At 55.6% G+C, this 24,494-nt stretch overlaps 8 protein-coding genes across 8 annotated transcripts; 3 read left to right on the forward strand and 5 right to left on the reverse strand.

Moving 5' to 3' along the window:
• Positions 1 to 143: 143 nt before the first annotated feature.
• On the reverse strand, positions 144 to 659 carry CORC01_09315 (uncharacterized protein; the record flags this gene model as incomplete). The annotated part of the gene is made up of 2 exons (XM_022620944.1): positions 144 to 304; positions 509 to 659. 2 exons carry the CDS (start codon positions 657 to 659, stop codon positions 144 to 146), a joined length of 312 nt encoding a protein of 103 aa, XP_022472605.1.
• Positions 660 to 1,590: 931 nt separating this feature from the next.
• CORC01_09316 (CobW/HypB/UreG) lies at positions 1,591 to 2,682 on the forward strand (the record flags this gene model as incomplete). The annotated part of the gene is made up of 1 exon (XM_022620945.1): positions 1,591 to 2,682. The coding sequence occupies one exon, from the start codon at positions 1,591 to 1,593 to the stop codon at positions 2,680 to 2,682; it is 1,092 nt and encodes a 363-aa protein (XP_022472606.1).
• Positions 2,683 to 3,463: 781 nt separating this feature from the next.
• On the reverse strand, positions 3,464 to 6,403 carry CORC01_09317 (leucyl-tRNA synthetase; the record flags this gene model as incomplete). Its single annotated transcript, XM_022620946.1, has 2 exons — positions 3,464 to 5,821; positions 5,873 to 6,403. The coding sequence occupies 2 exons, from the start codon at positions 6,401 to 6,403 to the stop codon at positions 3,464 to 3,466; spliced, it is 2,889 nt and encodes a 962-aa protein (XP_022472607.1).
• A 1,029-nt stretch (positions 6,404 to 7,432) lies between these two features.
• CORC01_09318 (methylenetetrahydrofolate reductase) lies at positions 7,433 to 9,466 on the forward strand (the record flags this gene model as incomplete). Its single annotated transcript, XM_022620947.1, has 1 exon — positions 7,433 to 9,466. The coding sequence occupies one exon, from the start codon at positions 7,433 to 7,435 to the stop codon at positions 9,464 to 9,466; it is 2,034 nt and encodes a 677-aa protein (XP_022472608.1).
• A 657-nt stretch (positions 9,467 to 10,123) lies between these two features.
• On the reverse strand, positions 10,124 to 11,448 carry CORC01_09319 (uncharacterized protein; the record flags this gene model as incomplete). Its single annotated transcript, XM_022620948.1, has 3 exons — positions 10,124 to 10,902; positions 11,063 to 11,215; positions 11,355 to 11,448. The coding sequence occupies 3 exons, from the start codon at positions 11,446 to 11,448 to the stop codon at positions 10,124 to 10,126; spliced, it is 1,026 nt and encodes a 341-aa protein (XP_022472609.1).
• A 2,168-nt stretch (positions 11,449 to 13,616) lies between these two features.
• On the reverse strand, positions 13,617 to 14,616 carry CORC01_09320 (uncharacterized protein; the record flags this gene model as incomplete). Its single annotated transcript, XM_022620949.1, has 3 exons — positions 13,617 to 14,112; positions 14,169 to 14,390; positions 14,453 to 14,616. The coding sequence occupies 3 exons, from the start codon at positions 14,614 to 14,616 to the stop codon at positions 13,617 to 13,619; spliced, it is 882 nt and encodes a 293-aa protein (XP_022472610.1).
• A 1,165-nt stretch (positions 14,617 to 15,781) lies between these two features.
• On the forward strand, positions 15,782 to 20,229 carry CORC01_09321 (phosphoribosylformylglycinamidine synthase; the record flags this gene model as incomplete). The annotated part of the gene is made up of 2 exons (XM_022620950.1): positions 15,782 to 17,822; positions 17,882 to 20,229. 2 exons carry the CDS (start codon positions 15,782 to 15,784, stop codon positions 20,227 to 20,229), a joined length of 4,389 nt encoding a protein of 1,462 aa, XP_022472611.1.
• Positions 20,230 to 21,187: 958 nt separating this feature from the next.
• CORC01_09322 (uncharacterized protein) lies at positions 21,188 to 22,134 on the reverse strand (the record flags this gene model as incomplete). The annotated part of the gene is made up of 2 exons (XM_022620951.1): positions 21,188 to 21,481; positions 22,072 to 22,134. The coding sequence occupies 2 exons, from the start codon at positions 22,132 to 22,134 to the stop codon at positions 21,188 to 21,190; spliced, it is 357 nt and encodes a 118-aa protein (XP_022472612.1).
• Positions 22,135 to 24,494: the final 2,360 nt, after the last annotated feature.

The raw sequence follows: 24,494 nt of genomic DNA on the forward strand, positions 1-24,494 counted from the left end.
AGGCTTGGAACTGAGAATGATCGAATACCAAAACGCCGCCGATTCAATCAAAACATATCCAGGCCCTGATTATTCCTGGATTGGTAGGTAATGCTGAGGGAATGGCGGCTTCCCTGTGTTGTGTTTCTGGTCGCGGTCCACACTCATTGGAGAATGCCGTCTTCTCCCTTGCTACGGTGCTGCTGGCGGATGAATTCCTCCACCTGGGCGTCGTTGTACGGCCGTTCCGGAGGTCCAGGAATTCCTGGACGCGAAATCTTTTCCTCCTTCTCCTCCTGCGGATTACCGAGAATCTTGGCCGCGGCTGGTATGTACTGTGTCACTTTTTTGGAATGTCCTTGATGAGCCACACGTATCTAGATATTTGAGAAAAGCTCGGAGCGTGAATCGGGCATGATGGGACAGGAAAGGTTGTGCAGTGCAAGGCAAGGATCATGGGAGAAACGACGGGTGATGATGTGTGGTGGAATCGAAAACACATGATGATCGCATGTGATGCTCTACCAACCTTTCTCGACGATGGGGTTCTGCTTGGGATCTTCTTCGGATTTACGGGCGTCGTGAGCGGCCTGATCCAGCTTCTGCTTGAAGCTCAACTCGCGGCTTTTGTTCTGGATTTGAGGCTCCGGCGCAAACTTGCTGTTAGGTTCAGCGGACATGATGGGCGGCTGCGGTGCGAATAAGGTAATTGGTGTCGGGTGGCAAGGGGACGGTCGGTTGCGATGATCGCGTGTCTTCAACGTCGTAGGGCTGAGACGGTGGGTTGGCGCGATATGAGATGGGCTACGGAGCAGAGAACGACAGAGAGAGTAGGGCAATAATGAATACTGAGTCCTATGAGGTCAAATTGAGTTTCTCGAGTGTGGCGGAGCAACAGGCATTGAGAGACTAGGTGAGATGGAAAGAGGAAATAGCCCGACAGGGCTGGGAGTTGGGGAAGGGGTTATTTCAAGTAATAGGTCAGAATCCAAACGTGGCATGCGATTTTGCGAGGGTGGATGGGGCCGCTGTGATGGACATGAATGCAGCAAGCAGGACTGGGCAGAGGGGGCGACCGCGCGTCTAGCTACAGGCGTGCAGGCTATGATCGCATAGGTCTGGGCGGACCTTTTCTCCAGCTTGGATGAAGAGGTGCGATTCGGGGGGCTGATTTGGTGCCTGCCGTGCTTGCCCGGTTCCAGGTTGTGGACATCGGGGCTCTTTGCTTGGGTGCTGTCGATGTGATGCAGGAGGGATGGTGTGAGCCACCTGCAAAATGGGGCTAATGACGTCAAACCGCCTAGCTCGGCACTGCAGTCCCCTTGGCTGCCCGCTAAGATAACCTTAAAATCCCTGGCGAGGGACGTCTTATCGATGTTTATCGGCTTCTTATCGGAGTCGACCGGCGCTGTGCGACCCCTCCATGCCACCCACCACGCGACAACCCGCTTCCGAGCGGCACCATTTTCCTCAACCAAAAAATTTGGCTGATGATCTGATGTAATACCGACACCAGATATCAAAGCTTACCAGCTGTCATTTCCCCAACCGGTTGTTGACTGTCCACGATTCGTAGAGTGTCCGAAGCGCGCACTTGCACCTGTTGCCATCATGGCGCCCATTCCCATCACAATCATCACCGGTTTCCTCGGCTCCGGCAAGACAACGCTGATCCTCAACCTCCTTCCCCAGCTCAAGGCCGCGAATCCGTCGTACAAGCTCGCTCTCCTCAAGAACGAGTTTGGCGACCTGGCCGTCGACTCCCAACTGGCCTCCTCCAACGCTATCTCGGGTGTGCAGGAGCTCCTCAACGGCTGCATCTGCTGCAATCTCGTCGGCCAGCTGAGCGTCGCCCTCGCCGAGCTGCACTCGACCGTCCGGCCGGATCGCATCGTCATCGAGACGAGCGGCTCCGCCTTCCCCGCGACCCTGGCCCTCGAGGTCAACCGCCTCGCGCGCGAGACCGGCAATTACACGCTCGACGGCGTCATCAGCGTCATTGACACGGAGAACTGGAAGGGGTACGAGGATACGAGCTACACGGCGCGCATCCAGGCAAAGTACACGGACTTGATCGTATTCAATAAGTGGGAATTATGCTCCGAGGATCGCTTTGACGAGGTTCTCGACAGGGTGGGCGACCTCGAGGTGGATATCCCCTGGGTCAAGAGCAAGAAGGGTTGGGTCGGTGCTGAGCTGGTTTTTGGCGTGGACGGAGGTCTCGCACAGGGCCTCACGGAAGAACATACACACGATCATGACCACAAGGGCGAGGACCACTCGCACGATCACCAGACCGAAGTTGAGGTTCTCTCGATCGAACTCAAGGGTCCCAAGGACGCCGCTGTCAACGCGGACAAGCTGCAGAGCCTGCTGCGCGCCGCGCCGAAGGACGAAGTGTATCGCATAAAGGCCGTCCTGACTGCGTCGTCGACCGTGAGGGACTCTGATGAGGATTCTCAGATCCCTACACCGCCGCACCCCCAATCTCGATACATTCTCAACTGGGCTTTTGGTCGGTGGACCTTCACACCCATTGCGGAGGGTGGGGCTGAGCACGCTTCCAGCGAAGGGGCTTTGTTGCGCATGACTATGATTCTGGGACGCTACGAGAGCGGCAAGTGGAAGAAGAAGCTTGAGACTGGTTCGTTCCTCGAGGTCGAGGGCGGCGAGGGCGAGTTGATTGTTACAAAGATCGCATAGATAACACTAGTAGACGAGTAGACGAGAAAGATGATAGACATGGTTACAGGACATGAGAGACGCATAGATGGAGCTTCAAGGGTCTGATACACACTTTTTGAGGCATAGCAATTCGAAGAGAGCGGGAGTTGAGAACGCAGATTTAGACCATTTGCCACAATTGAAGGGGTCGAGTCATTCTTGTTGCGTTGGTATTCAGCCGTTAAATAAAAGCACAGCGAGTTAACGAGCTTTGCTTTGTATTTGCCTTATACCGAGTTGATGCTTGAAGGATTCCCCTCAGCTTGAGCGGAATGATCGCGTTGACCTCGGAATGTGACGCCCCTTCACTTTTGCGGATCGTCTGGAGGCGATTCAAAGGTCTGCGAGACCGTTTAACTTGGCGGAGCAAATTGTGCTTCTCGTCGGTCTATTGCTCCCAGATACAAGGGGGATTTCTCCGTTCTCAGAGTGTGGTATTTGTGTCACGCAAAAAAATTGCATTGCTGATAGCACTCGCACTCTGTTTTGGCGAGGGAGACGCAAGTGACTGGCCTCATTTCTTTCTATACATCTTGATTCACAGCTCATCTCTAAAACTTGTGTGAAGAATATGGGTTTCGGGCTGGCAGTGCTTTGAAGCGAGACAGCCCCATATGACCATCAAAGTGTCTCAATACTATATGCCGATTGACACGGTTAGAAGACAGGTGAAGGGATTTTGGCGAGTGATGTTGTGTTCTTTTTTGCTTCGGCTTCTATGCTGTATAAACTTCTGGGTATCTCACATAATTTTACACCTTTATACTACAAAGTTGATCGTCTTGCCGCCACGAGCCAAGATTACTCTCCTCGGGGAGGTGACATCGAATTGACCTCCGGCAAACTTAGCCTTGCCCTCATCAGACTTGAGAACCTCTGCGACCATCCAGTCTCGCAATGCCTCTCCCTCCAGACCAGATGGGGGGTTGGGAACTTCGACAACACCGCGCAGCTTTCCGTTGATCTGAATAGCTAATGGCTGCCTACGCGGCTTCAGCAGAGACGACGTATTGTCCTGCGCGGGGAACGTGGATTCTTCGAAGATGGAGCCGGATTTGGGATGGAGGAGCCTCCAACACTCCTCAGAGAACGCCGGTGCAATTGGGGCCATCATTCGAAGAAGGACGGACATTGCTTCTCTCTGGACAAGTGGGCTAGCTCCAGTGTTCTCCTGAAGGGTATTAGTCAGACTCATAAGGTCTGAAACGATGGTGTTCATCGGGTAGACAGTCTCGTAAGACTGAGTGATGGAACCGATGGTCCCTTGAACCGCTCTCCAAATAGCGGTGTCGGCGTCCCAGACGGCGAGCTCCTTGTCACCAAGGGAAGACAAGCTGTTCGCTCGCTCCTCAAGGTATGCCACAATGGGCTTTTCTTCGGCCGACGACTCCTGAAGTTTGGCAGCATGGTCATGCAGCCTATGCAGCCATCGCGTGACACCCGCGATTTTGTCCTCGTCCCAGTTGAGGATGTCGCCCACAGGCGCTTGGAAAAGGACGTGAGCTCGCGTAGCATCGGCGCCGTACTTGGAGATGAACTCAGTCGGATCCACTCCGTTATACTTGGACTTGGACATTTTCTCAAATGACACATTTGCCGTAGCACCCGTAGCCACGACTTTGGGGTTTGACGGATCTTCCAAGTCGACCTCGTCTGGTTTCAGAAACTTTCCTGTCTTTGGGTCGGTGTACGTCTTGCCGTGTACCATACCCTGCGTGATCAGTCTCTTAAACGGTTCATGGACTGCGTCAGCTTCGCCTGAAGCAGGGAACAGTTCTGTTGTGGCCAGGAACTTGTAAATGAATCTGGCGTACAGGAGATGCAAGATGGCATGCTCGATACCACCAATGTACAAGTCCACGGGCAATGATTTTGCGGCCTCGACAGAGAGTGGCTGTGATACGTTGTGAGGATCCACGAACCGAGCGTAGTACCAACTTGAGTCAACAAAGGTGTCCATGGTATCGGTGTCGCGCTTGGCATGACCACCACATTTGGGACAGCTTGTGTTTACCCAGTCTTCGGCTCTCTCCAACGGGTTACCGGCCTTACCATCTGTCCAGTGATGGCTAACGTCGGGCAAAGTAACCGGTAGCTGATCATCTGGAACAGGCACTGGACCACAGGAACCGCAGTGAATGACAGGGATGGGCGTTCCCCAGTACCGCTGACGACTGATCAACCAGTCTCTCAGTCTCCACTTCTCAACCGGCTTGGCCAAGTCTGCCGCCTCAAGTATGCCGATGAGCATCCGGCCCGCCTCGGCGGATGATTTACCCTTGAAAGGGCCGCTGTTTGCTGTCATGGTGCCATGCTCGACAAACGGCTCGTTCGCTATTGCGGAAGTTGACTCGTCTTCCGAAGCCGCTAGCACAAACCTCACTGGCTCATCATAGTGATGCTCCTTCCAGAAAGCGTTGTCCCGCAGATCGTGCCCGGGAACGCCCATTACAGCGCCTTCGCCATAATCACCAAGAACGTACGGTGCAACGTACACAGGAATTGATTTCTTGGTGTCGTCGGGAGTCTGCTCGTGGTATGCCAGCGGGTTGACAGCCCTTACATGTGGCAGCATGTAACCGACCTTGGAGTCTTTAGGCAACGCAGGCAGAGTATCCAAGAAAGCCTGGAGCTCAGGATCTGCCTTTGCTAATGAAGTCACAATCGGGTGAGTTGATGCAAGGGCGAGATACTGGACTCCGAATAGAGTATCCGGCCGCGTCGTGAAGACTTCGATAGCCGCATGGACGTCGTGGCCCATGGCCATGACTGGGAACTTGATTACGGCGCCAGTGGATTTTCCGAGCCAGTTCTTCTGCATGGCCAAGACCCTCTCAGGCCAAGCCTCGTTCTTGGCAAGCGTGTCTAAATCCTTCAGCAATGCTTCCCTGAACTCAGAGATGCGGAAGAACCACTGCTTGAGCTGGCGTTTTTCAACCTTGGCACCAGATCTCCAAGAGTTTCCATTGGCATCGACTTGCTCGTTGGCAAGAACCGTCATATCGACAGGGTCATAATTGACCTCGGCTTCGGTTTGGTAGGCGAGGCCACGCTTATGCAACATCAAGAAGATTTTTTGAGTGTGTTTGTAGAAGTCGGGATCGCAGGTGGTCAATTCCTGAAAGATATCATGTCAGCCAGAACAGAGATGGCGAGCGAGGAAACAAACCCTCTCCCAGTCCCAACTGCCATTCATGACCTCTAGCTGTTCCTTCATCTTCGCAATGTTGGTCTTCGTCCAAGTCGCGGGTGCGATTCCACGGTCTATGGCGGCGTTTTCGGCCGGAAGACCGAATGCGTCCCATCCCATAGGCAGCATTACGCTGGACCCCTTCATTGTGTGATAGCGAGCGAGAACGTCGGCAATTGTGTAGACGCGCAGGTGGCCGAGATGTAAGGTGCCAGACGGGTAGGGGAACATTGGAAGCACGTATTGGTTGGGCTTGCTGGAGTCATCTTTTGCGGGAGAAGTTTTCGAAGCTTTCCATTTCTCACGCCACTTCTTATCAAGAGCGTTGAAATCGAGTTTGATGTCGGCATAGCTCCGTCGCTGCGTCGCTTGGGCCAAATATGGACTTGTAAAAGACTGAGGCTGTCGAGTAGCAACTATTGCTGGGGCGGGTCGAGCATTCTTTGCCAAGGTCGCGATGGCCCGACCGGACCAGAGGCGGCCAATGTGTTTCGCGTGAATCAATTGCATGGGTACGGCGTTGTCATGATCGTTGGGTAAGGAAGGTCGCGGTCGTCGGTGAAGGAAGCAAAATGCAGCAGATTTAGAGTCATGCAACGGCGTCACGCTATCGCAGGCTGAAGCGAAGAAAGTGGTTTGTCGCGTTTGCAGCTGCAGCTCCATCAAAAACGGAGAGCTCTCTGGACCCCTGCATTTCCGCCCCTACCCTGCGGAATTTTAGTGGCAGAGGGCCCTGCAGGGGAACGTCATTTGTTCCGCACACCCCTGGGACATATCATCTTTGAAGGAAGGTGTGACAGTGCAGGACCAACACCATGGCACGGGGCTCTGTCGTGATTGGGGTTTCAATGCCCAGGTTTCGTAAACGTGTGGCAATTCTCTCTCTGGGCAAGGTCGTGCTGCAAAGATATCAAGAGCATCTTCGCAAAAGCCCAGGACTGTCAAATCTCTGTTGTAAACAAAGGCTTCTTCTCCAAGGGCAACCGGGCCAGAAAGACGGGGCGGCGGAATAACTAAAAACCGTTTAGGCTTCTTCCGGCACTGTGTGTACCGCGTCTAAGCGCACCTTGAACGCCTCATCCGAAGTCGGTGGTACAGTGTGTGCTGCTATCTCCAAAAAGAAATTGCCCCGCCAAAATCATTTTCAATGTCCCGCGTCTTTGGATATCTTCGTGGGTGCACATCCATTTTGTTCTAGGGGAATGACGACAGCGCAAGCAAGCCAATCACGTCACATTCTGTCCGCTGAGACAAGGAGCTCTGTTCGATTAAGTCTGCTGTAACCCCCTTTGCCCAGTTCCTCATTCCTAATCCCCAAGCTCCCCACGTTACCGGCCGGTATATCAAATTCCAAGACTGGTCCCCCGCCCTTGCCCCTCCGTGGCAGTCTGATACCGACAAAGGAGTCTCAAACGGCCATAAACGCGGAGTCATTTTTCTTCTAACCGCACCATCAAGGAGGGAAACGCGTCAACTAGCCAATCTTCTATCTAGAGCGTCAATCTTCAAGTAGACGAGCTTCGATTCATCGCCCTCAAGATGGAGAAGATCACGGACAAGATCGCCGCTCTGCCGGCAGACGCCAACTACTTCTCCCTGGAGTTCTTCCCGCCCAAGACGGCAATGGGTCTTTCCAATCTACGCGACCGTCTGGACAGAATGGAGAGGGCGCTGCGGCCTCTTTTTGTCAACGTCACCTGGGGAGCCGGCGGATCTACCTCCACAAAGTCTCTGGAACTGGCCGAGATCTGTCAGAGAGAGCTGGGCCTCACCACCTGTCTTCATCTGACATGCACCAACATGAGCCGCAAGCTCATCGATAAGGCTCTGGAGGACGCAAAGGCACTGGGCATCCGGAACATCCTCGCCCTGCGAGGCGACCCGCCGCGGAAGAATGAGTACCGGGACACCGAGGACTCTGAGACTGATGATGCCGAGGATTTTGTGTGGGCCGCCGACCTGGTCAAGTACATTCGCAAGAACTACGGCGACTACTTCTGTATAGGAGTCGCGGCCTACCCAGAGGGACACGCAGACGAGAGCCATCCCCAAGGACAGAGCTTCGAGCACGACCTGCCGTACCTGGTTGACAAGGTCCGGGCTGGCGCGGACTTCATCATGACCCAGCTCTTCTTCGACATCAAGGCCTACGAAAGCTTTGAAAATACCTTAAAAGAGCACCCCAGCGGCGCCTTCAAGGACATCATCCTCCTCCCCGGCTTGATGCCCATCCAGAGCTACCAAATGATCAAGCGGACAACCAAGCTCAGCCATGCCAAGATCCCCGACAACCTCATGGCCCGATTGGACGCGGCCAAGGGCGACGACGAGAAGGTCAAGCAGGTCGGTGTCGACATCCTCAGCGAGCTCGTGGAGCAGGTCAAGGAGATCAAGAGCAGGACGCCCGGCCCCAAGGGCTTCCACTTCTACACTCTCAACCTCGAAAAGGCTGTGTCCTTTATCCTCGAACGGACAGGCCTCATTCCCGACCCCAAGACCGAGGACGAAGAAGCCATCATAGACGACGGCCCGGGCGTCCCCGTCTCCGTTCCCGCAGTCCAGCTCAACGGCCTGTCCCCAGTGCCGCACGCCACCCGCACCCTCTCCGGCGGACGGCGGCCATCGTCAATGGGCTCAGACCCGCACAACCGCATCATCGTCTCCGGATCAGCTTCAAATCCCGCCTACGAGACGACGACCGCCGGCCTGATGGTCTCGGAACCCGTAAACACCCGCGCCAACACCCTCGCAATCTCCGAGGGCGTCGGCGCAGTAGGCCGCGAGGCGACCTGGGACGACTTCCCCAACGGCCGCTGGGGTGACGCCCGCTCCCCCGCCTACGGCGAGATCGACGGCTACGGTGTCAGCCTGCACATGTCCGTGACGCAAGCCATCCGCCTCTGGGGCACACCCAAGACGGTTCAGGACATTAACAACATCTTCATCCGCCACATCAAGGGCCAGCTCAACGCCATCCCATGGTCGGAGGAGGAGCTCCTCCCCGAGTCCAACATCATCCAGCAGGAGCTCCTCGAGCTCAACACCCGCGGCTGGTGGACCGTTGCCTCCCAGCCCGCCGTCAACGGCATCCCCTCCCGCGACCCGACCTTTGGCTGGGGTCCCCAGCACGGCTTCGTCTTCCAAAAGGCCTTTGTCGAGCTGTTCATCCCCTCGTCCGACTGGGCCGGCCTCGTCGCCCGCCTCAACGAGATTACGGACAACACAATCTGCTTCTACGCTGCCAACGGCGCCGGCGACTTTGTCTCCTCCGACGCGAGCGGCGGCCTCGTCCTCGAGGGCACCGAGGCGAGCACAAACGCCGTCACGTGGGGCGTCTTCCCCGGCAAGGAGATCATCACCCCGACCATAATTGAGGAGGTCAGCTTCCGCGCCTGGGCCGAGGAGGCCTTTAAGATCTGGGGCGAGTGGGCCCAGGTCTACGGCAAGGGCAGCGAGAGCGAGGTGCTGCTGGAGCGGATAAGCTCCGAATACTGGCTCGTCAACATTATACACCACGACTACGTCGAGAGGGGTGCGCTGTGGAAGTTGTTGTCGGGTGAGAAGGAGATCTGAGTGCATGGATTTTTGGGATAATAGAGGAAAGAAAAGCGAGCAACAGGGGGGGGAGTGTGCGGGTTTGGTATATCGGTCAGGTGGACTTGGTTCTTCTACAGTCGTGATTACCCCTAGCAGTGAATGAAAGAGGAGATACCCGTCAAGTCTTGCCTTCGAGATTCGATTCGATTTACCGTCAAATCTTGTTGAATGTCATGCCGAATAAGGCACCTAGTGACAGCTGCAATTGATATTTCCAGACCAGAGTCATCCTGTTCCGAGATGTTGCATCAATCTAGGACGCTCGTGTAATATGTAGCCATATGGAGCATATGGTACCGAGATGTGCAAATCAAGTCGGCCTATTGCCTTGGTATCTCATTGAGAATCTCTTCCACTTACTACAGCTCTAAGAGCTCAGTGGGAAAGATCCATCTATCTATAGGAGAATCGGAAAGCCCACTTTGCTATCCTTCGTTGCGTTTTGTACATGATGCCCGTGGCTGAAATCCATCCAGGATGAAGAGAATAGTCCAAGCCCAACGCCAAAATCCGAGTCCGTAAAGAGAAGCTATTGACCCCGCGACGCGAAAGGGTCAAACCAACGGCATGGGAAAGTAAACCTCGAGATAGTTCCTGTCCCAGATTTTCCCTCATTATGCTGTTACGACCAGCTCAGATCTCGCCATCGGCGCCCATAAACGAGTCGTAGCCACCGTTGGAATTCTGCATGCTCTCGGAGAAGCTGAAGTTGAGCTCATCGTTGATTCTGTTGGCAGGGTTGAGAAAAGCGTCATCCATGGACTGCGAGAAGCTGTCGTTGCCGGTGAAGCTGGCCATGGCAGCGGGCTGGATGACGGTCTGCTGATTAGCGGTGGCCTCGTCGAAGGACGGCTGCGGGTTCATGGCGACATGCTTGGTCTCAACAATGGTAGGGAGCTCGTAGCCCGAACCGTTGTCCGGGGTGTTCACCTCACTATCGGAAGTGGTTAGATCGACGGCGGCAGCTTGTGCAATGGTTGCAGCCGCGGCGATAGTAGCGGCACGGCTCGGGGTGGCGCTGCGGCGGGGGTTGGGAGTGCCTCTATTCTTGGTCACTCGGCCATCGATAACGTTGTGGACGCGGGTCTTGGAGGGAGTGTCCTCGAGTGCGTTATAGTCGACTTCCTCACCCTCCTCTTCATCGTCAGACATCGGGGCAGGCTTGATCTGCATGGTCTTCTTCGTTGTGGTCGAGCGACCACCGCCTGAAGCGCGAACCTTGGTGGAGGGGGTTCGGGGCTTTCGAGGAGTCGAAGCAGCGCTTGTAGTACCGCTGGGGGTTAAAGTCAAGGCAGAGGCTGGGTTACCACCACTGTTGGCCGTCTGCTTGAGCGACTCTGCATCCTTCTTGATGCCTCGGAACTGGAACTGGATGCCATCGGTGGTAGATTCGCCGAAGAACTTGGCAATATCTGTCATCTCCTGTTAGTATACTCCACAGTCAAGTTCCAGTCTTGGGGCGGTGCTCAGGGAGGAATGGCTAGGGGAGATGTGATGTATGGGAGTAAGGAAACGTATATCGAAGCAGAAGCAATCTCAAAAAGGGGGGAATGGGACAAAGAGCATTGGTACCCTTCTTCTCCTTGGGCAGGTCCACGGGGATGACCTTGCAGTCGATGCCCTGTTCATCCGCCTGCTGAAGCACAATAACATGATTGCGGATAGCTCTGAACCGATGTTGGAGAGCATCCTTGGTCATATCTGAGCCGTAAAATTTCTGGATGTCTGCCGTACGTCAGAAATGACGTCGACGGTAGTGAATAGTGAAAGGAAAGCCGAGGAATATGGAAGATGAGAATTCCGAGGAATACGAAAGATGGGAATTGGGCCACGACAAAAGAGAAGAAACACGACCAGTTCTTACCCTTGTGGTTCCACTTGACCTCCGGATGGGCAGCCACGATGGCGCGAAGAAGGCGCGCCTGGGCCTCGTAGGTTTTGAAGTTTGCAGGGGCCATCTTGTTACTTGATCTGTGGAATCGTCGTGTCAGTAGTGAGTCGATTGGGGTCTGGGTTGGTGTTGAGGGTTGGAAATATGTACCTCAGGTGACGCAGTGGTTGGTGGTTTTGAGAACTAGCGAGAGCTCGGAGAGAAAGAGAGATACAGAAAGAAGGTAGGCTGAGTGGCAAGAAAAGGAGGCCAGGCAATTTCGGCAGGCGATAATCTTTGCGCTTGCTCAGAAGACTGAAAAAAGAGAGCAGCTCAGGTGGAAAATTGATGTAATTGTTAGGTACGACTGATGTCTTGATTCGATCTTTTTGAAGGTATGGTCGGTCGGTAGCTTGTTGTGTGCTGCTTTTGGAGTGTAGATATCAGCTTTAGCACTGACTGACTAAGGTTTGAGGTGAGGATGGAAGAATATGAAATGGTGAGCTCGAGTGAAGTGTGTGAGGGAGGGTAGGGGTGACCTCGGAGGAGGGAGGGGCTGTTGGAAAATGGCAGGAAGGTGGTGATGAGTCCAGAAGGGAAAGACCAACTCAGCCGACGCGACTTGCACGAGGAAGCAGGGGTCGTGACTTTGGACTAAACAAGTCAGTCAGTCAAGGCGTATTGCAATGTGCGAGACTGAAAATTAAGGCAGATGACAATGGGAAACTGTCTGAATTTGAGTCCTGCGAGACCAAACATAGCCCATTGACATGAATATTTGAAGGATGTCAATAGTGCATGGAGGCAATAGCAATAGGTGGGATGCTGCCAAAAGAAGCGAGAATTTTTTCGTCCACTGTCAAATGGTGAAGTGGGAAATGGCTCGATGGACCTGTCTGAAGTCCCTCTGCCCATGACTTACACTTGGATCTGGCACGAAAATTCCGGGAAAGAACCAGGCTCCAACATTGATCCACGCCTTATATGAAGGACAGTCTTAGGCAGTATCATCAGGACGTTGCTTCCAACCTATGATTAGAAGCAAGCCCAGAGATCCGTTTCATAGACTGATGGGGAGCTAGATGGAAAGTAATCTGCCCATCATAAAGCACTTGTCTCTTGACAGTAGGAAATACACCACGCTTGCTTACCTTTAGTAAGGTCCCACCAACGTCTCTACTTTGACGCAGACCAGTCGAGTTCTTTGTTAGCCTAAGACTCAACCACGAAAGTAGTCAGATCTTGACAGAGAATGGCCTCCGTGAGAAGCTCTCAAGTCTTCGTCCTTCTAGACTATAAGTTGGGAGTACAAGGAACACCCAAGCACTAGACTGGTAGCGAACTGGGATGAATGCTGATGGGCGCAAGGCACAGCGACGGAGCCTCTTCAACTAGCTTGAATCGTAAGTTGATAAAGACAGTTGAAAAGGTTCCAAGTCGCCAGGCTGGATTATCGAGTTGCGAATGAGCTTGACGTCGATTTTCGGTACCTGAGGAGCTTCGACAATTCTGGAAATTACTTGCTGGTTGGCCGGGTGAATGAGTAAAAAGTTGGATGGAAAAATAGGACAAAAGAGCTGTTTGTGGGTCTATGTGTGTGGAAAATGAAACAAAAGTGAGCGTTTCTCTTTGATTCCGAAGGAATTCGTGTTAAGCATGAGCCCCCAAAGGTGCCAATTGTCTCGAGATAGGATTCGACGGTGATGGTGTGGTACGGTAGTTGCGAGTTGGGTGGCCAACTCAAAAAGTGGGAGGTTGGGAGCCTCTGCAACTCCTGGGTATTGGCGATATTTGGTGAGATTCAGTTAAGGAACGACATGACCACCAGGCTCGTCACCAATACATCAAATTGAATTAGGTGCAATTAAAACTCTGAAGGTTGCATATAAGAATTTGGGTATCCAGATGCATGTGCGTCACCAGAATAATACTTTCTACGCCATTCACGATGCCAAACGCCATCTTGGAAACCAGCCAGCAAAGTACTCACTAACGCTCGATAACGACGTTGGCCACCATCCAGAGAAGATTGAGCTCGCTCATCAAACCCCTGCAGTCCCAGAGCAATTACCATTGGCCCTAAGCTGTTGGCCCCTGAAACTCCTTGTCTAATCCCTGTCTAAGCTACCTCTCCCATATCATTTGCAACATCTCGCAGAATTTACAACGCTGTTATGCGGGCCGTACATATTGGTGGACCTTGGACCTAAATAACCATCATATATTGAAAGAGCAGGCAATCAAGGTGCCCGCGATTCATTGCAACTCCTTGCCAAAGGGGCTAGAGGTTCTTCGGCCGGCGGGACTGGACCTGCCACTGACGTGCTCGGGCAAAGGAGGCTTGTAGACCCCGTTAGGGTACTGAGGATACTGGGACATGGGGTGCTCCTTGATCTCACCCTTCTCTCCATCGCCGTACATGAGGTACTGGACGCCAAGGAACGAGTCGCATCCGGCCTGGAACATGCCACACAGCTTAAAAGCCCACGGGATCTCTGTGGTAGACGTGAAGAACCAAAACATCTTCATGGCGTCACCAATCAGCCAGCTCGCCAGCACGGAGAGGCGGAAGCCCTTGCAAGACCTGGACCGCGAGTTGGAGAAAATCTGAGGCAGGGGTAGCGTCGCCTCCACCCCGAGACCGATGTAGCCGATGAGCGTGGAGTAAGTTTGGTATATGGGTCGCACGGGCGCGAGAAGCAGTTCGCAAACGGTCAAGCCGATGAAGAGGTAGAGGAGAAATTGCCAGTAACTAGGGCGGTTGTTAGTCGCGGGTACAGGATGCGCAGCGTAAGACGAAAGACTCACGGCTTGGGCGACCTCCACTGCCAGAAGTGGTACGGCCTCTGCGCACCGAAGACGGGGCCGTCGTTGACGTTGGCGAATGGCGTCGCGGCCTCTCCTCCCTTGGCCGACGGTGGCAAGCGGTGATCCAAAGCAATCTTGAGCAAGATAACCTGCATTACAACCATTAGGAGGGCCTGGATGAGCAAGGCAGTATCGAATCGCGCGCCAGGCCAGTAGAAGATCCTGTTGGAAGCGAACTGTGTCAGCTTACTCCGAAAGAGACGGGGCAGATGCGCTCAACGTACTTCAGCAGAGAGGCTACGAGCATAATCAGCGGGATATCGAGAGAGAAACCGGCGCTGGACTTGTTCTTGTGCATCGACATGGCCTGGTCGCTATAGGACAGAACTGGCGACATGATGAGGAAGATGGGGGCTAAATAGCCCGCGAATGTCGTTAACCAGCGCATGATTACGGCGGTAGAGGAGCGAATGCTGCGGCGCGCAAGCAATTGAAGCAGATTCGATCAAAGTCAGAGGCAAGTGCAACAACTGGATAAGGTGGGAGAAAAGGGGGGTCCCGAATTATATCGTCCCAAGATTAAGGTAGGCGGACGCGTAGAAAGAAAAGATGTGACGAAGCGGAGCGCGGCGGCGGCGGCGGGCGGGCGGGCGGGCGGACGAGCAGTCGCAGAATCGTCGAGCTCGATTCTCTTGAGAAATTGAAGAAGATGAGAATTTATCAGGGGAGCCAATCAGTCGAAAGGCAAGACAAGGTTTGCACTTCCCGCCAGTGAAGCGAATTGCTTGTTTTTCGCTGACGTCGCCTTTCCCTGTTTCCCAATGAACCGAGTGCCCTTTCTGGACCGCGGAATCTGGCAGGAACGGTTTGACAGTGACAGGGTTCAGCGCTTGGGCGGGAGTGGAGGACTCGGGCGGAAGAGCAGGAAAGCTGAAGTGCCGCCAGCTGGTTGCCACTCGCACGGAGACGAGGGAGGGTCCAGGCGTCCCGAAAGTTTGGGCCATCTTACAGCGGGACTCGCAGCGGGAGAGGAAGGTCACGCACGACCTCGCATATGACAACTCTACAAAGTAACGACCTGTGTGCGCAACGACGGGACTGGCTCGTTGGTACAACCATTTCCAGTATGGTTGACAACTGCACAATGTAGATTGTGGGTGACCTCAGTCCGGCTCCATCGGATGGAAATTTTGTGATGGCAGGCCTGAGCATGAACGGCTAGCTCCTTTGCAATGCTTGGGTTGGCCCTCAGTTATGCATCCCAAGGTCATCCATGATCCGACACATGCTCTGACCAGTCATGGTCTCGCAACACTAGTCACGACTTCTCTGGGATGGTTCTTGCTCGCCTCACCGACCTTCCTCTCTGCCTTCTTGTTTTTTTTTTTTTGCCGCCTCTTTCCGCTTCACTGCACCAGCCACATCAACAATCTGGAAGTCTGCCACAGGCTCCGACAGCGGGCAGTCACCAAGCACAGAACATAAGAAAGAGGACACCAGCCACAATTCATGCGGCCCTGACTCCCAGACGTGGGACTCATCAAGCAGCAACGTCTGTAGTTTGAGGGGACTGGCAGTGGGATTTGTCGCGGTGAATGCACAAAATGCGGGAGATGCACCACTCCTCCACCTCCACCGCCACAAAATGGCCTAGTGCCCCGCGGTTGGAAAAAAAAAAAAAGTCTCCAAAGCCTCCGGTTTTCATTATCGGCCGCCAATCTGCAGCTGCCCCACCAAAATTTCTAAATCACCCCGCCATCTCGGAGCGGGAGACTCACAAGATGCCGCCGCCTAAAAACTTATCTCTATCGCCAACACGACATCCACGAACGCCGGGCGAGACTTCCTTTTTAATCGAAGGCCGCTCTCCGTGTCCTACGCCCACTGTTGGCAGAATGGAGTTCCTCACCCTCGTCGGCCAGGAGGCCTACACCACCAAGCAGGCCGAAGAGCTCAAGACGCGCATCAACAAGCTCGATGCTGCTGCAAACAAGGTCGCCAGCGTCGCCGGCATCTGGATCTACTACGTCCACCTCAAGAACAGTGACAACAACCTCATTGTCCAGCAAAAGCTGACCAAATGGCTTGGCCTGCCCGACCAGACAAACGCTCAGATTGCCGCCAATACTGATACCCAAAAGACCTACTATGTCACCCCGCGGAACATCTCACCCTGGTCGTCCAAGGGAACCAGCATCACTCACGTCTGCGGCCTCGCAGACCACATTGACCGCATCGAGCGCGGCAGAGCCATCACCCTCACATTTGAGAACCCCGTCTCTGAGGTTGACATCGCCTTCAAAGATGTCGTCTACGACCGTATGACTGAGACAATTGGCCTGTCGCGCCCCGACCTAGCAGCCATGTTCATTGAGGGTCAAAGATTCCCCTTGGAGATCGTCGACATTCTCGGTGACGATGTTCGGAACGCCGATGCTGCAAAGGCGGTTGAAACTCTCAAGTCTTACAACAAGCAGTTCGGTCTGGCTTTGGATGACTCCGAGATCGAGTACCTCGTCCAGGTCTTCAAGAACCTCGGACGCAACCCCCACGATGTGGAGCTCTTCATGTTCGCCCAGGTCAACTCGGAGCACTGCCGCCACAAGCAGTTCAATGCCAACTGGACCATTGATCAGCAGCGCATGGGCAAGAGTCTCTTCGAGATGATCAAGAACACCCACAAGTCGAACCCCGAGTACACCGTCTCCGCCTACAGCGACAACGCCGCCGTTCTCCAGGGCGAGACCGCCAGCTTCTGGGCCCCTGACTACTCCACCGGCAGCTGGAAGCTCACCAAGGAGGTCGTCCACGTCCTCGTCAAGGTTGAGACGCACAATCACCCTACCGCCATCTCACCTTTCCCCGGTGCCGCTACCGGTGCAGGAGGTGAAATTCGTGATGAGGGCGCCGTCGGACGGGGCTCTGCTCCCAAGGCAGGTCTCTGCGGTTTCTGGGTCTCGGACCTGTTGATTCCGGACGAGAAGGCCCCCTGGGAGGTCGACCTGGGCAAGCCCGCCCACTTCGCCAGCAGTCTCGACATCATGTTGGAGGCCCCAATCGGTAGCGCTCGCTTCAACAACGAGTTCGGAAGACCCTGCCTGCTTGGTTGCTTCCGCACTCTCCTCACCAACGTCGGCAAGGAGGAGTCCCCCGAGTGGCGCGGGTACCACAAGCCCATCATGATTGCCGGTGGTGTTGGAACAGTCCGCCCTCAGCACGCCCTCAAGGAGCTCGGCGACGTCCACGATGGTGCTCATGCCATTGTCCTCGGTGGTCCCGCCATGCTCATCGGTCTCGGCGGAGGAGCCGCCTCCTCAAACGACTCCAGCGAGGCCACGGCCGAGCTTGACTTCGCCAGTGTCCAGCGTGGCAACCCTGAGATGGAACGTCGCGCCCAGATGGTCATTGACACCTGTGCCGCCCTCGGCGACCAGAATCCTATTGCCATGATCCACGATGTCGGTGCTGGTGGTCTGTCTAACGCTCTTCCCGAGCTCGTCAAGGATGCCGGCTTCGGCGGCAAGTTCGAGCTGCGCCAGGTTCACAGCGCGGACAGCAGCTTGAGCCCCTTGCAAATCTGGTGCAATGAGGCCCAGGAGCGTTATGTCCTGCTCGTCAATAAGGAAAACATCAACCGCTTCGTCAGCATCTGCCGTGAGTTCCTCTCCATCATGTCTGCACAGCTCTTGTACCATGCTAATACGTCCCCCAAGGTCGTGAACGCTGTCCCTTTTCCGACGTGGGAACCGTCGCCGCCCAGGACGCCCAAGGCAACGCCAAGCTGACCCTCAGCGACCGCGACTCCCCCGAGCAGCCGATGCCCATCGATCTGCCCTTCAACGCCCTCTTTCCTCCCGGCCGCCGCCTCGAGCGTGTCGTCGAGTCCCGCAGACTGGAGCTCCCCGCGTTTAACGCGGCTGAGGCCCTCGCCTCCGCCGGTGCTGCCGAGGCCACCAACTCTGCTGCCCTCATTACCGCTGCCACAGAGCGCGTCTTCCGCATGCCTGCCGTCGGCTCCAAGTCCTTCCTCATCACCATTGGCGACAGGACCGTCGGAGGTCTCTCTGTCCGCGATCAAATGGTCGGCCCCTGGCAGACCCCAGTCGCTGACTGCGCCGTCACGGCAACCTCGTTCAGCCTTGACTCCAAGACTCGCACCGGCGAGGTCATGGCCATGGGTGAGAAGCCTCAGTTGGCTCTCATCTCCCCCGCCGCGTCGGCTCGCATGGCCGTCGCCGAGAGTCTGCTCAACCTCGGGGCCGCTGACATCCTGGGCCGCCTAGACCGTGTGAAGCTGTCTGCCAACTGGATGGCCGCCGTCAACCACCCTGGCGAAGGTGCCGGTCTCTACGAGGCCGTCCGTGCCATCGGTATGGAGCTGTGCCCACAGCTCAAGATCTCCATCCCCGTCGGCAAGGACTCGACTTCCATGAAAGCTTCGTGGAAGGACCGCGAGTCTGGCGAGGCAAAGAGCGTCACGGCGCCCATGTCCGTCATCATCACTGCCGTCACTGTCGTCGAGGACGTCCGTAACACATGGACTCCTCAACTGCGCCGCATCGAAGACGTCGGCGAGACAATCCTCATCTACGTCGACCTCGCCGAGGGCAAAAAGGCCATGGGCGGCTCCGCACTGGCGCAATCACTGGGACAAATGGGCGACGAGGCACCAGATGTGCGGAACGTGGATCTCATTACAGACTACTTTGATGCTCTGCAACAACTACACAAGAGCGGCGTGGTACTCGCCTACCACGACGTCTCGGACGGTGGCCTGCTGACCACCGTCGCTGAGATGATGTTCGCCGGCCGCTGCGGCGTCGACCTCATGCTTGACGGCATCGCCAAGTCCGGCTCCTCCAACGACATCCTCGAGGCTCTCTTCCACGAGGAGCTCGGTGCCGTCTTCCAGGTCCGCAAGGAGGACGAGACCAACTTCAAGCGCTGCTTTGCCACCTGCGGGCCTCCTCCCGGCCTCGTCCGCACCTTCGGCGTCGTCCAACCCAAGGGCAACCAGACCCTCAACATCCGCCACGGCGGCCACACCCCCATCGTTAGCCTCGACCGCGCTGAGATGCAGCAGTGGTGGTCGAGGACGTCGTACGCCATGCAGAGGGAGAGAGACAACCCGACGTGCGCCGACAGCGAGTACGGCATCGTCTCCGACTCGGCCGACCCCGGTCTGTCGTACAACCTTTCCTTCTCCCCGTCGGAGAACATCATGCCCCTGACAGCTTCCCTCGGCAGCCTCCTCCGCAAGGCGCCCCGCGTCGCCATCCTCCGCGAGGTGGGCGTCAACAGCCATCGCGAGATGGCTTTTGCCTTCAAGGCTGCCGGCTTCGACCCCATCGACGTTCACATGTCCGACGTCCTCGCGGGCCGCTCCCTCGCCGACTTTGTGGGCGTCGCAGCGGGCGGTGGCTTCTCGTACGGTGACGTCTTTGGCGCCGGCGTCGGCTGGGCCCAGTCCATCCTCGAGCACAAGCACGCACGCCAAGAGTTTGAAAACTTCTTCAAGAGGCCCGACACCTTCACCCTGGGCGTCTGCAACGGCTGCCAGATGATCACCCGCCTCAAGGAGCTGATCCCGGGCACGGAGAACTGGCCCACCTTTGTCGAGAACGCGAGCAGGCAGTTCGAGGCGCGCTTCGCCATGGTCAAGATCGACGAGTCCCGCGCCGCAACGCCTTCCGTCTTCCTCCACGGCATGAACGGCTCGTCCCTCCCCATCGCCGTCTCCCATGGGGAAGGTCGCGCCTCCTTCTCGAATCCCAACGCCCTCGAGAACCTGGGTCAGGAAGGGCTCGTGCCCCTCCGATACGTCGACAACCGCTTGCGCGTTGCGGAGGCGGAAAGTTACCCGTACAACCCGAACGGTAGCCCTGGCGGCGTGGCTGGCGTCAGGAGCAGAGACGGTAGGGTCTTTGCGCTCATGCCCCATCCCGAGCGGACCATCATGGCGGACGTCGGCAGCTACGTCCCCGCGGAGCAGGTCGAGGGTTGGGGCGAGTTCGGCCCGTGGGTCAGAATGTTCAAGAGCGCCAGACGCTGGGTGGGCTGATTTTTTTTTTTTCACCTCACATCAACTTCACTGCCTGCCTTGACACCGGCTGTTCTATGCCAATGGCCAGTGGATTAGGAAGGGGAGAGGGGGTCCAGGTTTCTGGTAACAACCAACGAGAATGGAAAATGATAAAAGGCAAAAAAAGTTGGTGGGTGTGGTGGTAGCACTCAGTACAGCAGCAGCATCACTGATGGGGGATGGATACGAAAGCGGATTAGACAATGTCACACAAAAAAAATCACCTTTTATTTTGAGGAGTTTGACTTGAGTACAAAACAAATACACAAATATTCAATGGCTGGGAAGGAAAGGGTAACGGGAATGAATAGCATGGAGGAAGTGGGAAGCAAAGGAAGGGAGGAGAATCATCTATCCTGTCCATAGGTTTACTTACTTTATCGAGCATAACTTGGGATCTTTGTTTTTATTTTTAAAAAAGAACTTTTGATTTTGATTTTCTTGACATGCCACTTGTCCCTTTTGTTTTTGCTTCTCCTTCTTCTTGAGTGACTCAACGACCAAGTGCGTAGGTAGTCTGTTGCGCATCGCCAGACGAGACCAAAGTCTTGCAGCAACTGCTCAATGAGGAAAAAAACGGGTGGGCCCAAAAGGCCCGAAGATTCATTCCCCTTCTCAACTTTCTGCTTGCAGTCTCGACTCTGCGGCAAGGCATTTTGGGAGGGGGGGGCGGGGGGGCTGACGGAAGCGAGGGACAATGATGCCGGCCAATGATCCATCTCCGGACAGTCTACGAAATGAACAGGAGGAGGACTTCTCGTCTGCTCAGCGTCTCTGGCGTCTCTGGCGTCGCTCAAATGGGGATGGGCACGCCAGGCGAAAAGAGGCCAGCATACCTACTCCGTCAAGGGAGTTGATAAAGTGTACGTATGTATTTGTGGATGTATTTGTCTGTCAGTCCGCCTGCCTGCCTGCCTGCCTCTCTGTCCATGTGTGCCTATCTATCCATGTCTCTCCTCCCAGCTCTGAAGAACTGGGGAAGACCAAGTAGGAGGGGGAAAGACGACGCCAGAGGAACTTTGTGCTGCAGGTAGATGATGCAGCGAACATCCAGCGTCCTCCATCCTTCGTTCCATGACGCCCAAGCCGCAGACCCGAAGGAGGGGTGGTTCTTTTCGGGCCATGTGTCTCGTCCTTGATCCTCCTCTTCCTCCTCCTCCTCCTCCTCCACAACATCCCTCCCTGTTGAGTCGTTCCCGTATGCGGGCTGCTGCTGCTGCTGCTGCTGCGTCTGGCCAGGGGGGGGGGGGGGGAGAGGGCAAGCTACCTGCCTTGCCTGCCGAAGGAAGGAAGGAAGCAAGGAAGGAAGAGGAGGGACGAAGTTGTGGTTGGTGCTTCGCAGATTTGTTTGGCATTTCCACTCACCTTCCTGCATTTGGTAAACTCCATATGCTTCCTCGGGAACCTACCTCAAGGAAGGATCCCCACGCGCTGACGAAGAGAGGCAGCAGGAACATACCCAAAATCACACAAAATCTCCAATTTCCATCGTCCGTACTGGGAAGCGAGCAAGCAACCGACTGTGCCTCTCTCTCTCCTTCTCCCTCCCAGTTTACGCACGAGATTTGGGCGGATTCCTTTCGCATTGGTTTGTCCCGATCGAGCCTTGCCACGCTTCGCTTCGAAAAGAAGATTGCGTTCCGCTGTCCCAACCCTCTCCTCTTGCCCCTTTCGAGCGGTGCTGTCTCTCCAACATAGGCCAGGTTGCTAGTTAGAGATAGTCACACCCAGCACTTGGACGGCCGCACCTGGACGGTGTCCCGACTGTACGGATAGAGGTCCACTGGGCCAAAGACGTGCTAGACACCAAGAGGCACGCACCCGCATGCCACTGCGCTGCTCGACGAGCGACGCGGGATACCATCTCCGCCAGGCGATGTCCATCGCCTTGCACTGTTAGGATGTTCGATACCTCGAAACAGAGTGCCTGCAGCATAGGTAGTCGACCGCACCCTCAAGGTCTGCCTACTGCATGTACACGCGCTGCACACCTGCGGCGAGGTACACGCCTTGATTCCCTCCTTCGCAGCCACAGGCTATAACCCATCTATCACAAGTGTACGGATACAAGAGGCTCCCGGGGCTAAGAAGCGCACGCAGACATGTCATTGGAGGGAGACATCTTCCGCAAGGTTGCGTTGGCGTCTTGGGGCGCTGCCGCTTCCTTCCTCCCTCCTGGTGAATGCCGCGAGAGAGGAGGCAAGCGGGCTTGTTCGCTCAGTAAGGTCTTTCGATAGGTTGGAACGGCCATCCGCATGGCGGTTGTTGATCGCGATGCAGGGCAGACGCGGGCATAGCATTCGCCCGTCGGCTTCATGAAATTACCCTGTTGGCCGGGAAATTTCAAAGAGGCGCGACAGGTGCATAAGGTTCATTCTGAGTTGGCTTCCACTGGAAGCCTAGGATAACTGGGCTTGCGGTGGCTCGTATTAACGCCAGTCTGGTGAGTTGGCCGAGGAGGCACAACACCCGAAGACGAGGGACTTGGGCTGATTCACCATCCGATTTCAGCAAGCGTGACGTCCTCCCATTGTCTGTCTCCCTTGCCTGTGCCGCAGGGCATGATCATCATAGACATGAAATGTCGGCTGGGTGGTCCGGGGCGGATAATCCCCCAGTTGGATGGAGGCTAGTCATATCGGAGCCGCAGCTGGCTGGGCTGGCTCCGTTCCAAAGGCATGGCATCCACCACTCGGATAGTTGGATGGCCGACAGCCCCCTTGAGAACCACAGATCATCCGCCAAGGGAACTCGAGAGAAAGTTCGTGTTGGCAGGACCGTCATTTCCCCTCCTCACCGGTTGCCTCTCTAACATGTGGCGGGCCGTCGGTGGATAGCAAAGGGAAGATGGCACGATGGGCAGCGTGGGCCAGTCAAAGGGCCCCGAAGCAGCAAATTCTGAGGAGGCAGCTCCTCCATTGCAATACTCCGTAGCAAGGCCATATGTCCAGTGCCGAAAGTCAATCTTGGCAATGGGTCAAAACTTTCTGGCCGTTCATCCCACGGCGCAACGGCACTGGGGTCCCCATCATCGGCCCCGCCTCAAATCCACCAACATCATCCGCATGAGAGAGGCCAGGACCATCCATGACGATCCCAGAGTGTGCTTGGGGAAGGAAGCTTTGGCCAGGCACCGTAATTTTCTTTTCCTCTCGACGCACCGTAAAGAGATGGATGCAGCGTCGGGGTTCCCTTGGCTAGGCGCACAATTGCCAATGAGAACGACTGCCGTGGACAGGGCCCAGGCCCAGATTGCCATGGTGGTGCCATGTTGTGAAGTCCCAAGTCCCGAAAGGTTAGACTGATGACCCCTGGCAAGCGTCGCCCGCAGTGCCGCAGCAAGTTAGCCTTACGGATGGACTCGACGACAATAAGAGATTGGTAATGGCCATTGGACGAGTACCTAGTTGCATAAGTACGTCGATTTAAGAGGAGAAAGCACGCGAGGGCGCACACTCTGAATCTCTGGCTGCTGCTCGTGCGGCGTAGACGGACGGATCCATGGAGCAGCCATCTCATCTCATCGCCGCGTGGGCGGCGCACGCCATGCCACACTTGAGGATAGACGGCCCTCTGGCCTGGCCTAGGCTGGGCCGCAGACCAGCAGCAACGCTAAGAAAACAGGAGACCGTGATGGCGTCTCTGGAGCTGCTCGTAGTCGTCCTCGTGGCATGTCGAGCGATGTGAGAAGAAAGACTGGCCGGATGCTTGGGTTTCAGACAACCTATACGGATGCACAGGCTAGCTGCTGGTCAGATGCGCTGGGAACCGACGTTGGTCGGCATGGGATGCGATAAACGAATAAATCAATCCCGATGACGGGGGCTTGGACGTGCTCTGGGGCTGGGGCTCTCATTAAGAGTGAGCTAGGCGCCACACCCGGCTCGTTCGGAGCGAATCCAGGGTCTTTTTCGGCGGTTTTGCGGCACTGGGCGACTCTGGAGCCTGACGCCATGCACATGGCAGCTATTCATATCCGTATATTGAGGTGCTTACCGCAGCAATTCTCTCTCGGCAATTAGCCACCCCGGCTGCTCAGAACTTGAGTTGTACCAAGGTATGTAACGAAGGGCCCAGTGCGTAGTGTGATCCCAACTTACGCCGCCGGGCTCCATCTAACTGTAGCGGGTGAGCACTCGGATGGATGACATGACCAATCTTGGATGTTCAAACCCAGTTCCGTCATCTGCCTACACAGTACAAATAGCGGCTGGGATGACATGATGAGCATTAGGGGTGGGTGA

This window comes from Colletotrichum orchidophilum (genome assembly GCF_001831195.1).
Source record: "Colletotrichum orchidophilum strain IMI 309357 chromosome Unknown Scaffold_83.1, whole genome shotgun sequence".
In the NCBI taxonomy this organism is placed as follows: domain Eukaryota; kingdom Fungi; phylum Ascomycota; class Sordariomycetes; order Glomerellales; family Glomerellaceae; genus Colletotrichum; species Colletotrichum orchidophilum.